This window comes from Dromiciops gliroides, chromosome 1 (genome assembly GCF_019393635.1).
Source record: "Dromiciops gliroides isolate mDroGli1 chromosome 1, mDroGli1.pri, whole genome shotgun sequence".
NCBI lineage: Eukaryota > Metazoa > Chordata > Mammalia > Microbiotheria > Microbiotheriidae > Dromiciops > Dromiciops gliroides.
Window position 1 is genome coordinate 427,566,474 of NC_057861.1, and position 16,297 is coordinate 427,582,770.

The following is a 16,297-nucleotide window of genomic DNA, read 5'->3' on the forward strand; positions in this document are numbered from 1 at the left end:
GAGCCGGTGCTTTATCCATTGTGCCACCTAGCTGCTCCTAGGGGCCTGGGTTTTATGGGAGTCAGGCTGGGTTGGGAGTTCACCTTGAGGCGCCCTAGGTGATCCTCACATGACCCAAATGTTCAAACCCCAGCTTAAGTTTTGTTTCTTGACAAGTTATATATGGTTATGTGTGTTCACACAGCACTGTTCTAGTGAGGAATGGGGACATTCTCACCCAGAATAAGTAAGTGTAAGGCCTAGTGCCGCAATCTGATTGGTCAACTCGTATCACCTGATGGGTACTTAGGCTGTTACTGTTATTCTATATAAATAGCAACTGTAATAACTGAAATAACTGAAATGTAAATAGGGGCATACTAAAAAACCTTAATGTGATTGGTTGGGAAGGACCCCTTGAGGGGTATAAATAGAGGTGAGGGACCTCACTTCAGAGCATTCTGTGGCATGTTCAGAAGAACATCTTCAAAGATGAATAAAGATGCCTTAACCACACTCTGCTGCCTGCTTGGATTCTCTGAGCTGTGTTTTTAACAGAAGGATGCTAAAGATTAAAGTCTGAAGTGATTCTGCTTAATCACTTCCTTTCCATCTCAACAAACCAGTATATCCAGCTTTGATTTTTCTCAGCGCATCAGCCTAGGAGATGCCAAATTCTCAGTGGGACAGTCAGAAGACGGCTGACTTCTCTTGGCAGGGCCTGTCTTTGCCACTGTCATCTGTTCTTCCTCTCCACCTATGCCTCTAATGTGTTAACTTGTGCCTGTCTTTTTCTTCCATTCAATAGTCAATAAACATTTATTAAACAAGGGGCAGCTAGGTGGCTCAGTGGATAGAGTACCAGCCCTGGAGTCAGGAGTACCTGAGTTCAAATCCAGCCTCAGACACTTAACACTTACTAGCTGTGTGACCCTGGGCAAGTCACTTAACCCCAATTACCTCACCAAAAAAAAAACCCCAAAACAAACAAACATTTATTAAGCACATACTATGTGCCAGGCACTATGCTAAGTGCTAAGGATACAAAAAAAAAAAAAGGTAAAACACAGTCACTGTCCTCAAGGAGCTCACAGTCTAAAAAAATACTCTGAAAAGGGACAGACACCCAGCAAAGGGACATGATGAAATCCTGCTGCCAGATAGGAAATGATGAGACAACTGCCTTGTTGTCCTCCTTAAGCAGAGGATCTGGGAGGAATTCTCCCCTGTCCATCCTTCACTTTCTCTAATCAGGAGGAGAGAAGGGCAGGGCAGGAAGGGGAGTGGTGGGAAGGCGGGGTTGGATGCTTTTCAAGCAGATTGAAAGCATGTATAGGGTAGGCACGCTGTGTCTTGGGCCTTCACTGTCTCGATGGTAGAATCTCTCCTTCTAAAACCAGTCTTTTTGGAGAGGGTTATCACCAGCTTGGCCAGCAATAGCAATTCATTAAAACCTCTTAACAAGTTGTGAAGTTGCTGACTGTATATCAATAGGTACACAGATGAAATTAAAATTCTTTTGAAAGCATTGAAATAAATCAAAATGATAATAATTTTCTTTTTACAATATTTTTAGGGAGAAAGGACCTATTGGCACAGAATTATCATGGTTATTTTATATGAAAATAATCTATATACCTAATGATTAGGGAATGGCTAAATAAATGATGGTATGTCAGTGTGATGGGATATATGCAGAAGAAAGAAGAATGACAACTTCATGCACATGGACTTTAATGATTTAAAAAGCCATACAAGTTTATAAGTATACAGAGAATACATTAGAAACTATTCTGTTGTTACTGTTACTTTGTTCAAGTTAATATTTTTATTAATATAATAGTTGACATTATGTCTGTATTTAGGATTTTATTCTTTTTTTTTTATTTGATGAGATGTGTTTGGGGTTTCCAGTATTGCAAATGATTAATTTTAAAATCAAAGGTTTAGGGTCCTTTGAGCCTTCCTCATGTTGGTAAAGCATCACTAACTCCAGCACTTTGGGAGCTTTGTTTTCTCCTGCTTTTGAAATTGGATTTTTGCTTTCTTTACAGCTTGCTGATGAAATGTGATCTCCTTCCCTTTATCTTCAGTGACCCTGGCTTGGCCTCTCCATTGGCACCCCACAGGGTCAGTTTCTAGTATAAACATGCTTATCTGAAAACGTATATGAAAAGACCATTGTTGATACATGAGATTTGAGAATTTTATCATCTCCCTGATCTCATGTCTTCATTCCTCCATAAACCAAAGGAAATATTTTTCCTGTTCTGATTTATTATGCATTTACCTTCTTAATCACCCAACCGCGTTTATTCAGTGACTGCTCTATAATGGATGGAAATTTACAGACAAAATTTTTGCCAGATCTGGGAGAACAGTTCGGGCTTTCTTTGACTTACTGTCATTCAGTTGTTTCAGTTGTGTCTGACATTTTGGGAACTCATTTGGGATTTTCTTTTCTTTTTTTTTTTAAGTGAGGCAACTGGGGTTAAGTGACTTGCCCAAGATCACACAGCTAGTAAGTGTTAAGTGTCTGAGGCTGGATTTGAACTCAGGTACTCCTGACTCCAGGGCCAGTGCTCTATCCACTACGCCACCTAGCTGGCCTGGGATTTTCTTGGCAAAGATACTAGAGTGGTTTGCCAATTCCTTCTCCAGCTCATTTGATAGATGAGGAAACTGAGGCAAACAGTGTTAAGTGACTTGCCCAGGGTTACACTGGTAGGAAGTGTTTGAGGCCAGATTTGAACTCAGGAAAATGAGTTTCCCGACTTCAGGCCTGGCACTCTATCCACTGTGCCACCTCATTGCCCTTTTAATCGTTGACTTTTAACATTTCTAAAATTTCCTGACTCCTAATGTTTTAGTCGAAAGTCCATTGACTTGGGGGAAGGGAGCAACGAAAGACTTCGATTCTAGTCCTGGGTCTGTCTTTGGCCTCCCTGTGTGACCTCACCGGTTGAATTCAAGCTTTCTGTACTTCAGATTGATGGTGTTGGAGTAGGTGATCGCTTAGGTTCCTTTTCATGTTTCTATGAAATGCTAATTAGAACATTTCAAAATTTTTTACATTAGTTCCAGACAAAACTGTGTGAGAAATAGAATGTCAGTTGCTTGAGAGCAAAGATTGAATCATTTTGTCTTTGAATTCCTTTTTAGAAAATTTTGTTTATTTTATTTTTAATTGGTGAAATACAAGCATCAGTACATTGTCTTGCAAGCTTTATGAATGAATGAATGAATGAAGAATTGTGAAGTCATTTTACTTGGAAGGACCTAAGAGAAAGCATTTGGCCAAGTAAAGCAGACACCTCTTTGGCCTGCTATAGGTAACACCATATACACCAAGAGGGGAGTAGATAGCTATGTTAGCCAGTTTCTTCTATAAAATCAGGGTCAATTATGGACATCTTGATTGACTACAGATGAAAGACAGCTGCACAGAACTCAGCAGCTGCTTCAGAGATATTCTGGAGACCTAGAAGTTAAGGTTCTACTACTTCACAAAGGGAAGAACTTATTCTTCCATCCTTATGAGATATTTGTTTTTGTTTTTGGTGAGGCAATTGGGAGTTAAGTGACTTGCCCAGGGTCACACAGCTAGTAAGTGTCAAGTGTCTGGAGATATTTGTTATTAACATGAACTTTGCTAATGGTTTGCTATCATCAGCAGGTTTTTTTAATGGACTAATTATTCCTGTAACTAACTCTGGGAACTATACTCATCTGGCCTCAATTTAGTTACCACTAAAATGAGGGGGTTGGACACTGGATAATCTCTTTCCTTCTAAAACTCTACTATAATTATCTTCCTCATTAGAATATAAGCTCTTTAATAGTGGGAATTATTTCATTCTTTATATTTATATCTCCAGCATGGAGAACAGTATATGCCTGGAGAATGATAGGTGCTTAATAAATGCTTGTTGATTGACTGACTGGTATCATTGATTTTGGTTGAGTCCTGGTCCTGTGCAGAGGTGTTTGAGAGGGGCTTGTCATTAAGGGCAACAAAGAGAATCCAAAATCTCCTGGGGAAATAGAGCATTGTCTAAGTTGTGATCAGGCATTATAAGCTAGAGTTGGATGGATGGAGCCAGAGCTCACCAGGACACCAAGATGGGAGTCAATATGGTCCCCTCTGCCCTTCCTTGCCCTACAAATTTCATAGAATGCCTTTGAGGAAATTCAAGTTGATCCTCTAGGGCACTGAAACTGTTGCGGAGGCACTACATGGAAGACCCTATTTCTCATTAAAACACACACTTAAAAATTTTTTTTACATTTGTCGCTTTCCAAAGACTCCTGTCTCAGATCCTACTAGAACCCTCCCTAGAACCCTAATAAAATACAGTGAAACGAAACAAATTAGCTCATTGGCCACATGGAATGATATATGCCTTGGCCTGACCCTAAGATTGTTGTTCAGTCATGTCCAACACTTCACAATCCCATGGACCATGGCCCACCAATGCCGTCCGTGGGGTTTTCTTGGCAAAGATAGTGGAGTGGTTTGCCACAGTTTACTCCCTGTGTGCTAAGGTTTAGCCTGATTTCTCCAAGGATAGTAAACCTTCCAGCCTACACTCTTGGCTACAAAGCGAGGACACAACTGACATTTCTGGAACTTAATGTTAACATCCCCCGCCTATATGTAAGACTGCTCTCTGTCTCTTTCCACTGATTGAGGGGGATGATGGTCATTGACTGAAGCAGGGCCTTGAGGAATAGGTACTGGGGAAGGAGCAGCTGCAGCAGGATTCCTAGGACGAGGCTATCTCTGCATAGTGTTCCCCCAGAGCATTCAGGCAGAAACAAAAACACAGCTGATATGAGACCCTGGTAGGGCTTTGCCAGGCACAGGTGGTGATAAATATATGCAAGATAGACTGTTTGGGAGCGGGCCTAGTAAGTGTGATCTAAAAAAATCCCACAAAACTGAATGCTGTATAGTTGAGTACTAAGTGTGGCCTTGGAGAAAATATGAGAAAATGTTACCAGCCTTCCTGCTTTGGCCAGGTGGAGAATGCTGGGTATAGGCGATTACATTTGCTATCAATCTCTGCTGATGTCACCACTGTCCCCCTTTGATGCTCATCATACTCATGGGATAGCACCATAATCCAACCTTGTGGCTCTTCTATCAACTGCCTCCTCTTAGTCTCACCTGCTTACAACTTGGGGCTAGGCCTTAGGAGTGGTCCCTGACACCAAGAGAGATGCTATAAACATATGCAACAGTCCCTCTAAGGAAGACCAATGGAAAAAATACAAACAAATACCTCAGGCACAGAAAACTGGGTAGCCACAATGTCAGCCATCCTCATGTTAGCCTGATTTCTCCAAGGATAGTAAACCTTCCAGCCTACACTCTTGCCTACAAAGCGAGGACACAACTGACATTTCTGGAACTTAATGTTAACATCCCCCACCTTTATGTAAGACTGCCCTTGGGGGCGGCTAGGTGGCCGCATGTTGGCCAAGGCTTCTTCTTATCTGCCCAGAACACTTTGCCAAGAAAACCCTAAAAGGAGTCACAAAGAGTTGGACACAACTGAAAATGACTAAACAACATTGTTACATCCTATCTGTCCCATTCTGATCATAACACAGTAGTAGCTTTGCAGACCTTCAAAATTAAAGGGGTTTGGGGGCAGCTAGGTGGCGCAGTGGATAGAGCACTGGCCCTGGAGTCAGGAGTACCTGAGTTCAAATCCAGCCTCAGACATTTAACACTTACTAGTTGTGTGACTCTGGGCAAGTCACTTAACCCCAATTGCCTCACCAAAAAAAAAAAAAAAATTAAAGAGATATGATTGGTATTTTGGCTTCTGTTCTCCTGACAGCACTCCCTGCCCCCCTTCTCCCCATGTCCTAAACAGGGCAGAAAATGCAAAAAACAAATGTACGACAGGTTATAGGTGAGGAATAAGGAAAGTCCTAATCATCAGGGTCAAATAAACAGGTGGCAGAGGACCACTGATCAGTGTTGGGGTGTCCTTTTAGCCTGACAGGTACAGGAGCTGATCAGAGGTTGCTGCTCCTGCTGGACTGAGGTCAATCACAGCAGGCTTCACATGAGAGTGATGTATCCAGGTCGGTTACTCTGCCACCTTGGTGGCTGTATGATTGCTCAGCCAGAGCTGGAAAAGCTTCTACCCAATGGTTCAACCAGAACCTATCTGTAGCCCAGACACTTTGGTAACTCAATGAGGTCAATCTGTGTTGTTCAAATGGGAGGGTCGCTTGCTCACTTCCTCTCCCTTTTGACACAGTTTTCTCCCATAAGGAGTTAAACTATTGACAAGAAAGGCCGCTAGAGACCACAGAATGGGCCTCTGCATAAACACCCTGGGCAGACCACACCCTGTGAACTTGGGTATCGGTCTGAGCAGAAACGATAAGCAGCTCATAGAAGAGGTCACAGGTCCATAACATACATCCAGAACTAATAAAACAAGCAAAATTACAACAGGATGAATAACGAAATCCAATACAGCTGGAACTATAGGGATGTCACGTCCCTTGGCAGTGCCCATGATCTTCAGGAGTGTATGGGGATTGAAGCATACTATTTTCAATTTTTTCGTGTTTTTTCCCTTCTGTTCAGTTTCTTCTTTCACAACCTGACTAATATGGAAACATGTTTTACATGATTGAACATATATAACCTTTATTAAGTTGCTTACTGTCTCAGGAAAAGGGGGGAAAGGAGAGAGGGAGAAATTTTTTATTTTTTTGCAGGTGGGAGAAAATGTTTAACTCAAATTTTTATTAAAAAAGAAGAAGAAGAAGAAGAGAAGCAGCTAGGTGGTGTAGTGGATAAAGCACCAGCTCTGGATTCAGGAAGACCTGAGTTCAAATCCGGCCTCAGACACTTGACACCTACTAGCTGTGTGACCCTGGGTAAGTCACTTAACCCTCATTGCCCTGACCCCCCCAAAAAAAAGGATGTTACAATGGAGTCTGGCAAACACCTGCTCTGCGTCTCTCAAACACCTGTGCGTAAATAAGGGCAGGCTGGTGGAGATATTTCTTCCACCCTCTCCAGGTTCCAGGTAGCCTGTGGAGATTCTTTAGATAATGCTGCTAAGGCCTGCTGGTGATGAGACAATTGAATTTAGTAAAACGTACAAAATCTAACCAGATTGGCCTTCCAGCAATTAGTTCATGTGATAAAAACCAGTTCAGACCTTACAGATCTAATCCTATTAACAACAGAGCAATAAGAAGAACACCAAATTAAGAACCCATCATTCACCTGAAACAAGAAAATTTCAGGTTTTTTTTTTTTTTGGCATGATATTCATGGAAGCAGCCTCCAGAAAAAGAAGGTAGTACTTCCTGTCATTTATTTATTCAACACTTCATGCTCTTCTAAGCATTTTACCTAAATGATTGCATTGATCCCAATCACCATAACCTGTGAAATAGGAAGAATGGGTATTATTGACCTTCAGATTTGACAGAAGAGGAAACTGAGGTCCAGAGGAATTCTGTGCTTGGCAAAGCCTAGATGTCTTGATTTCCAAGTCAGGGTTCATTTCACTGAGCATGATTTATCTTTGTGGCTGTTAAAACTGCAGTTCACACTCTTAGTTGTCCCTGAGATAGAAATGCCAGGATTTAGATCCAAAGTTCTGGAGGTGTGTCAGGCTGCCAGGAAGGGTGGCTCACTTGGAAAGCCTCTAGGGCGAGCCAAGTCTTGCTGATGCGGTTGATGGTGGGGTTTGGGGAGAGGTCCTCCTTAAACCTTTCAGCATTAGCCACCTGAGGCACCAGACATATGTCAGCCATAGAGAGCTCATTTCCCACACAATATTTCCCTGCTGTGCTCTGTAAGACATGCTCTAGGGCTCCAAAGCCAGAGCTGATGACTACACTCATAACCACATCAGCTGGGTCTCTTGGCACACTTTCTCTGGGACAGATAGGTTCTGCAGTGGCTGAATTCCACTAGCAATGAGATCCAAGATCATGCAAACACTGCTCTTTTCCTGGGGTCTTGTGGCAAGAGCCCAATGGGCTTCTAGATACTCAATGATGGCCAGTGATTGGGTAAGGGTAATGCCATCACTCTTCAGGGCTGGCACTTGACTCATAGGTTCAGTGTCTGAAATTCCTTAGTAAACTGCTACCACCACCCCCCTCCCCATCCTTAATGAGGCTAATGGGAAAGGTGTCATAGTCAATCTCCTTGAGAACCAGAGCTATTGGAACTCTCCAGGAACAAGAGCTTCTGAAAGAAGATTTGAGGATCGACTTTCCTGCCTGAATCTTAGACCCTCCCTCCCCACCCTCCCCCGTGCTCAAGAAGCTTCCCGACTGGAACTCGCCAGAGACTGTGTGCAAACCACTTGCCTTGTCAGGGCCTTGGTTTTTTCATTCATAAAAAAAATCAAATCTCAGTTTTTATATAGCACTTGGTCTTTTATCTTTACCCAAGCCCTGTATCTGATATGGGCAATGCCATCAACTGGATGAAGAAAGAATCTTAAGAGGATCCGTGAAGGCCTGAATTAGAAAATGTATCCTTCCCTTAATATTATCAGACGGAGACTTCAAAATAGGAAAAAAAAGATCATTAAAATTTTCTTTACAATTTTTTTTTTTAATTTTAGTGAGGCAATTGGGGTTAAGTGACTTGCCCAGGGTCACACAGCTAGTAAGTGTTAAGTGTCTGAGGCCAGATTTGAACTCAGGTACTCCTGACTCCAGGGCCGGTGCTTTATCCACTGCACCACCTAGCCGCCCCTCTTTACAATTATTAATGCAGTTTATATGTAAAATCTTAAATCCAATTTTTAGAACTTAATACTAAAACATATTCAAAGCCTGTATTTCCCATTAGAAACATTTAGAAGTCAATCATTTATATACTCTAGTCCTTAGATTTCTTTCTTTCCTTTTTTTGGGGGGGGGGTGGGGCAATGAGGGTTAAGTGACTTGCCCAGGGTCACACAGCTAGTAAGTGTCAGGTGTCTGAGGCTGGATTTGAACTCAGGTCCTCCTGAATCCAAGGCCAGTGCTTTATCTACTGCTCTACCTAGCTGTCCCTAGTCCTTAGATTTCTAAAAGTTTAAGCTTTTTTTTTTTCAAAATTTATTACTCCATTCTTTTTTTTGGGGGGGGGGTGAGGCAATTGGGGTTAAGTGACTTGCCCAGGGTCACGCAGCTAGTAAGTGTTAAGTGTCTGAGGTCGAATTTGAACTCAGGTACTCCTGAATCCAGGGCTGGTGCTCTATCCACTGCACCACCTAGCTGCCCCCATCCATTTTTTTTTTTTAATCCTATTTGGTGTTTTCTTGGCAAAGATACTGGAATAGTTTGCCATTTCCTTCTCTAGCTCATTTCACAGATGAGGAAACTGAGGCAGAATTAAGTGATTTTTTTCTCTAATTAGCAAAACAGGTATGCAACATGCATAGCTCTTCTCGAAGGAGGAGAGCTCACACTTCTTTGGTGAATGAAAGTATTTAAACCCTTCACTCACGAGATTGTTACAGTCCTTGGGCACCAAATTTTGTGTCTTTATTGGTAAATCAATCAGGATTGATTAACTCCCTTCTGCCTGATTGTAACAGGAGGTTCTTAGTTTTATTAACAATAAATCAATTTGAACAGTTCAAACTTGAAAACAAACAAGATGGCAAGGGACTATGAATCAGGAGAGGTCTTTAGAGATAAGGCTGTTTTCTTGGAGAGTCCATGACACCCCAGATGTTTGGGGAGGCAAGACAGGATGGCTCTGGTAGACAAAAATGTTTGTTAGAAAGCCATAAACCACAGCATAATTTGGGAAGGAGAGTCTCTACAGATAAGAGTATCTGTTAGCTGTCCCATAAAATTCCCAAACATTATCAAGAGAAACTTCTGTAGAGGCAAACGATCCATTTATACCCCAAGAACTCTTGGTCTGCTTGACACCTATTTGTATATCATCCAGGTTCAATCCAAAGACCTTTGATTGTTAGTGCATGTTTTCATACAACTCCTCCAGAAAATAAAGGGGCTCCAACAAGTCCCAATGGTTTGCATCTTCATTAGTGATTTGATTAACTGAATTATTACATTTTGCACAAGGTATACAAAGATTTTTTTTTTGCAGGGCAATGGGGGTTAAGTGACTTGCCCAGGGTCACACAGCTAGTAAGTGTCAAGTGTCTGAGGCCGGATTTGAACTCAGGTACTCCTGAATCCAGGGCCAGTGCTTAATCCACTGCACCACCTAGCTGCCCCCAGTAAACAAAGATTTTAAGCGGGGTTTAAGCCTGGTGCTCCTTAGGCTGACTTTTCCCAATGAATTGGTTTGTTTTGCTGAGCTGCCTGTTTTCTTTCTTTCTAATGGTTCTATGTGGGGGAGGGGGGAGAGATATTCAGAAATGAAGCTGATGTAAAAACAAAAGATATCTATTTAAAAAGATGTTTTGGGGGGCAGATAGGTGGTGCAGTGGATAGAGCACCAGCCCTGGAGTCAGGAGAACCTGAGTTCAAATCTGACCTCAGACACTTAACACTTACTAGCTGTGCAACCTTGGGCAAGTCACTTAACCCCAATTGCCCCCCCCCCAAAAAAAGATGTTTTAGGATTGGTTGTTCCCCCCCTCCCCCCATAGATGTAGTCTATGAGGGACTCAAAGACCAGGAGGGTATTTTGGAAATGTTAGAGAAGGCACTTTAAAAAGAGGAAGTTTGGGAAACCCCAAGTGGCCTGCTAGGAAAGAAAACATCAGGGAGAATAAGGGGTAGAACTGGGTGAAGATGGAAATGAAGTTACTTCTCCTGTGAGATGACAGTTTCAGAGAAGAGGCCTGCCAAGCCTAGAGCTCACAGGAGGAAAGTCTGGGAATTGCTTTGAATATTGATAATATATTTTGCAAATAAATTCCTTTAAGAACTCATATCAGCTTCTATCAATTTCAGATTGCTTCCCTTCTTGGGGAGAGGGAAAGCATGGAAAGAGGGAAGAGTTTAGAGCTCAAAAAAAAAAATTTTTTTTAAGTGAGGCAACTGGGGTTAAGTAACTTGCCCAGGGTCACACAGCTAGTAAGTGTTAAGTGTCTGAGGCCAGATTTGAACTCAGGTCCTCCTGACTCCAGGGCCGGGGCTCTATCCACTGTGCCACCTAGCTGCCCCTAGAGCTCAAAATTAAAAAAAATAATAATAATGTTAACTTTTCTTTTTAACATGTTAACATGTAATTAGGAAATATTTAACAAAATAAAAATATATATTAAGAACTCATATCAAATATAAATAAATAAAAACACAGAGTCAACTACCCAAGCTCCTTTGAGAGATGGCCACTACATTTTATTTAATGGGTTGATATTGATTAGGAGGTACTAGGGAGGGGGTCTGCTTCCAAGCTGACTGCTGATAGAGCAGGGTGGGGTGGGGTCTTTCTCTCTCTCTCTCTTCCCTTCCCCTCTCCCAATAAGAGAAAATGGTGGGATAGCTAGGTGTCACAGTGGATAAAGCAACAGCCCTAGATTCAGGAGGACCTGAGTCCAAATTTGGCCTCAGACACTTGACACTAGCTGTGTGACCCTGGACAAGTCACTTAATTCCCCAGAGAGAGAGAGAGAGAGAGAGAAAATGGCAACTAAACTAAGCACATGGTAGGTAAGCTGCCTATGCTTGCTCAGGTGGCTTGAAAAGAGAGTTCAAAGGTTTTGCATTCCTGGTTGCCATCTTGGGCCTTTCTGGTTGCTTCCCCGCCTCCCCCCCAGGACAGATTATAAACTATTTTAGAATTTTCTGGGTAAAATTTTAGTCTAACCGAGTGAAAACTTTGTTTTCAAAATCCTGGCCAACATTTAGTAACTAAATAACTTAATGCTTTAAATTTGCAAAGCACTCAAAATATATCACCTCCTTTGAAATTCATGATAACCCTGTGTGGTACTACTGTAGGTCTCATCACTCCCGATTTTATAGATGAGGAAACATAAGTTTCAGAGGTTAAGTGACTTGCCCACAGTCACATAGCTATTTTTGGAGACAGGATTTGAACTCAGATATTCCCATCTCCACATCTTGCAAGCTTCTCGCTGTGCAATGCTGCCTACCCCCAAAAATCCAAATGTTGCTTTTAGTATTATATAGGCTCATTATTCCATGACTAAGAGTTGTGGAAAAGTTTATGTAATCCATAACTTTTCATAATTCATGACTTTTTTATAATCACAGAGCTAGTTAAGAGATTTCCAAATCCAGTCCAAAGCAGTTGGCAGGATGAATGCCTCCTCCCCTTTCCCAGAAAAAATTAAAAAGGATAACAGGTTTTTAAAAGCTTTTGAAGCCTCCTCACTTCCAGCCTGTAGTTCAGGACAAAACACTCTTGTTTGCTACATTGAATTCTTTTAACACCAAGGTATCCATCAATGTTTTACATTCGTCCTGCTAGAAGTAACTGATGGAGCCTAGATAGCATATGCCAAAAACAGCTAGGAACTGTGGCTTTCAATAGCTGTCGAATTTATGAAAGGTTTAGGCTCTTATGGAGAGGCTGTTCTGCACAAGAAATTCCCAGCTCCTCCGGACACACCTAAATTAAATTGCAATTGTAGGCTCAGGTCCCAGAGGAAAGTGCAGGCTTTAGTCCTTGCTGGGGAATAAGAAGGGCTAGCTTAGGTGTCCAGTACCTCTCATTTGCCCAGACACTAAACAAGATGAGAAATGGATGCTTGCAGGATTGCTGGGTGTGAGCTGGCCAGGAAATAAAGAATGCTGGACACATTGCCACGGATCAATGGGTCAAGAGACTAACCTTCTTTCCTGGATTCTCCCGGGATTTAAACTCAAGTTTGAAATCAGCAGAGGCATCTCTAGGAATTCTGGCATCTGGGGGAAACTTCAATGGGGGTGGGGTGAGAAGAGAGACACATAGAAGCCATTGCTTGGGGGGGTCAATCTTGTTGCTCTTGTCAGTGATTCTGCTGACAATTTCTGGAACACTGTGACAGAGGTCCCCAGATCCTACACTGAGAGGCAGGTAGTCCACCCCAGTCAGGTGCAGGTCTACTGGCCCACAGCGGGGACAAGGGAGCCCCCAAGAGAAAGGTGTGACAGAGGGAGGGTCTTTGGGAGGGAGCTGCTGTTTGACATGGTGAAGGAGTATAAGTGGGGGTCCCCTGGGGGACAGCCATAGGGAAGAAGCAGGTCTCCCAAAAGTTGATGCCCTAGGGCAAAGGCGCATGCCATTTACAATTCTTCAAATGAGGAATATTCTTAAGCAGGTTTAGGTAATATAATTTCCCTTTTTTTCTTTGATTTAAAATTTAATTTTATTGGTTTTGTTTTGAGGGGCAATTGGGGTTAGGTGACTTGCCCAGGGTCATACAGCTAGTAAGTGTTAAGTGTCTGAGGCTGGATTTGAACTCAGGTCCTCCTGACTCCAGGGCTGGTGCTCTATCCACTGTGCCACCTAGCTGCCTCATTAATTTTTTTGTTTAACAAATTCTTCCTCTACCTCCTCTTTTTCATATTGGGAGGGAAAAGAAAAGAAACACCTTTTAAACAAATATGCATAGTCATTGAAAGCAAATGTTCATATTGTATAAGTCTAAAAATATTTTACCTTATTCAACTGGAGTCCCTCATCAGTATGTCAGGAGGTGGGTAGTATGCTTCATCTACAATTCTCTGCAACCATGGTTGCTCATTGCATTGATTACAGTTCTCAGGTCTTTCAAAGTTGGTTTTTCTCTATAATGTGATTGTTATTATATAAATATACTCCTGGTTGTTCTCACTTCACTCTGAGGTGCTGAGTTATTTAATTACTCCTAAACCTCTAGGGCTATTTTGAGAGACCTAGAATGAACACATTTTAACTCTTACCTTTCTCTTCCCTTCCAGTCCAAGCATGCATATTAGCCAGTTACTATATGTGGCTTTGAAATGTAAGCACTATTAAAAAATGTTTGTTAGGGGCAGCTAGGTGGCGCAGTGGATAGAGCACCAGCCCTGGAGTCAGGAGGACCTGAGTTCAAATCCGGCTTCAGTCACTTACACTTACTAGCTGTGTGACCCTAGGCAAGTCACTTAACCCCAATTGCCTCACACACACAAAAAAATGTTTGTTTACTAACTGACTGGAAATCAGAGGAAAAAAATAAAGACATACATTTACCACAGCTATGTAATTAAAGACTCTCTCTCTCTCTCTCTTTATATATATATATATATATATATATAAATTTGGGGGGGCGGGCAGGGCAATGAGGGTTAAGTGAGTTGCCCAGATACACACAGCTAGTGTAAAGTGTCTGAAGCCAGATTTGAATTCAGGTCCTTTTGAATCTAGGACCAGTGCTTTATCCACTGTGCCACCTAGCTGTCCCCTGACAATACTTCTTAAAAAGAAAGAGACTAATGTGAAAATGTTTTGCATGACTACACATGTATAACTTATATTGAATTGCTTGTGTTCTTAAGGGGGGAGTTGTGGGGGGTAGGGGAGGGAGGAAGAGAATTTGGAACACAAATTTTTTAAAATTTAGGTTAAAAATGTTTTTACATGTAATTTGGGTGAAAATAAAATTTTAAATGAATGAAAAAAGAAAGAAAGGGTGGTGCAGTGGATAAAGCACCAGCCCTGGATTCAGGAGTACCTGAGTTCAAATCTGGCTTCAGACACTTGACACTTACTAGCTGTGTGACCCTAGGCAAGTCACTTAACCCCCATTGCCCCACAAAAAACAAAAAAAAAAAAGAAGAAGAAGAAGAAGAAAGAAAGAAAGACAATGCACCTTTGCTTTTACATCTGGGAATGGGGTTTTCCAGTGACCAGAATGAGAAAGAAGATGCAGCTTGTAGGGAATTTGTCAGCTTGCTGAAAACACACTGCAAGGATAGAGATGTTGGCAATAGCGTTATGAACCAAATGGTCAACATTTAGATCTGAAAATGGACTTGGGGGGGGTCACCTAAGCCAACCTCTCATTTTATGGATGAGGAAACTGAGGCCCAGAAAAATAAAGAGATTTCCCCAAAGCTCTATTTTGTTAGTGGCAGAGCTGGGACCAGACCCCAGGTTTCCCAACTCCCTGGCCAGTGTTCTTCAGAAGGGAGTAAGGGTGGGGAGAGGATTTGACCATGGATCTCCACACTGATGCTCACTGGAGCCACAGGAGCCTTGGGAGGGAAGGGCTATTTTTTACCCCTTTGGAAGAGCTGTTGAGGCCAAGAAAACCAGCTCATAGGCTCATAGGAGTGAGAGTTGGAAGGGACCTTAGAGGTCATTTAGTTTAAATCTCTCTTTTTTTGGTAAGGATGGTCAGCTTTTCAGACTTAAAAAAATTTTTTTAAGTGATATCCTTTTTGTGGTGGCAAAGAATTAGAAATTGAGGGGATGCCCATCAATTGGGGTATAGTTGAACAAGTTGTGGTATATTTTTGTGACAGAATACCACTGCACTGTACGAAATGATGAGCAGGCAGATTTCAGAAAAAAACCTGAAAAGATTTACATGAACTGATACAAATTGAAATGAGAATATGGTACACAGCAATATTGAGCGATGATCAATTGTGAATGACTTATCTACTCTCAGTAATGCAAAGATCCAAGACAATTCCAAAGGATTTATGATGAAAAATGCTATCTACCTCCACAGAAAAAACTGATGGAATCTGAATGCAGATTGAAGTGTACTAGTTTTTACTTTCTTTACTTTTTTCATGGGTTGGTTTTTTTGTGTCTGTGTTTTCTTTCACACCATCACTAATATGGAAATGTTTTGCATGGTTGTACATGTATAACCTATATCAAATTATTTACCCTTTCAGGGGGAGAGGAGGGAAGGAAAGACACAGAGAATTTCAAACTCAAAATTTAAAAAATGAATGTTACAAATTGTTTTTACATGTAATCAGAAAAAATAAAATATTAAAGTAAAAAAGTTATATCTTCTGTTTTTATTGCATTTTCGTTTCTGAATATATCCTTCCCTTGACTCTAACAAGTGTTATCCCTTCTAAAAGAAAAAGAAAGGGGGCGGCTAGATAGCACAGTGGATAAAGCACCGGCCCTGGATTCAGGAGTACCTGAGTTCAAATCCGGCCTCAGACACTTGACACTTACTAGCTGTGTGACCCTGGGCAAGTCACTTAACCCCCATTGCCCCGCAAAAAAAAAAAAAAGAGAGAGAGAGACTAAAAGAAAAAGAAAGAGAAGGAAAAAAAGTAGTCTGAATCTGAAAGTACAAATAATGTTCCAAATCCAGGAATGAGGAATGGCTATTACAAGGCATGGAGATGGGATAGGAAACGCTATGTGTGAGCAACAAAGAAAAGCTCAGTTTGTGTA

The 16,297-nt window shown here is 41.6% G+C and overlaps 1 protein-coding gene across 1 annotated transcript; it reads right to left on the reverse strand.

Annotated features, from left to right (window-relative positions):
• Positions 1–7,608: 7,608 nt before the first annotated feature.
• Positions 7,609–13,183, reverse strand: LOC122750096 (maleylacetoacetate isomerase-like). The gene is given in 4 exon segments (XM_043996752.1): positions 7,609–7,869; positions 7,872–8,094; positions 8,096–8,343; positions 12,755–13,183. Coding segments are annotated over 4 exon segments (1,161 nt in total).
• Positions 13,184–16,297: the final 3,114 nt, after the last annotated feature.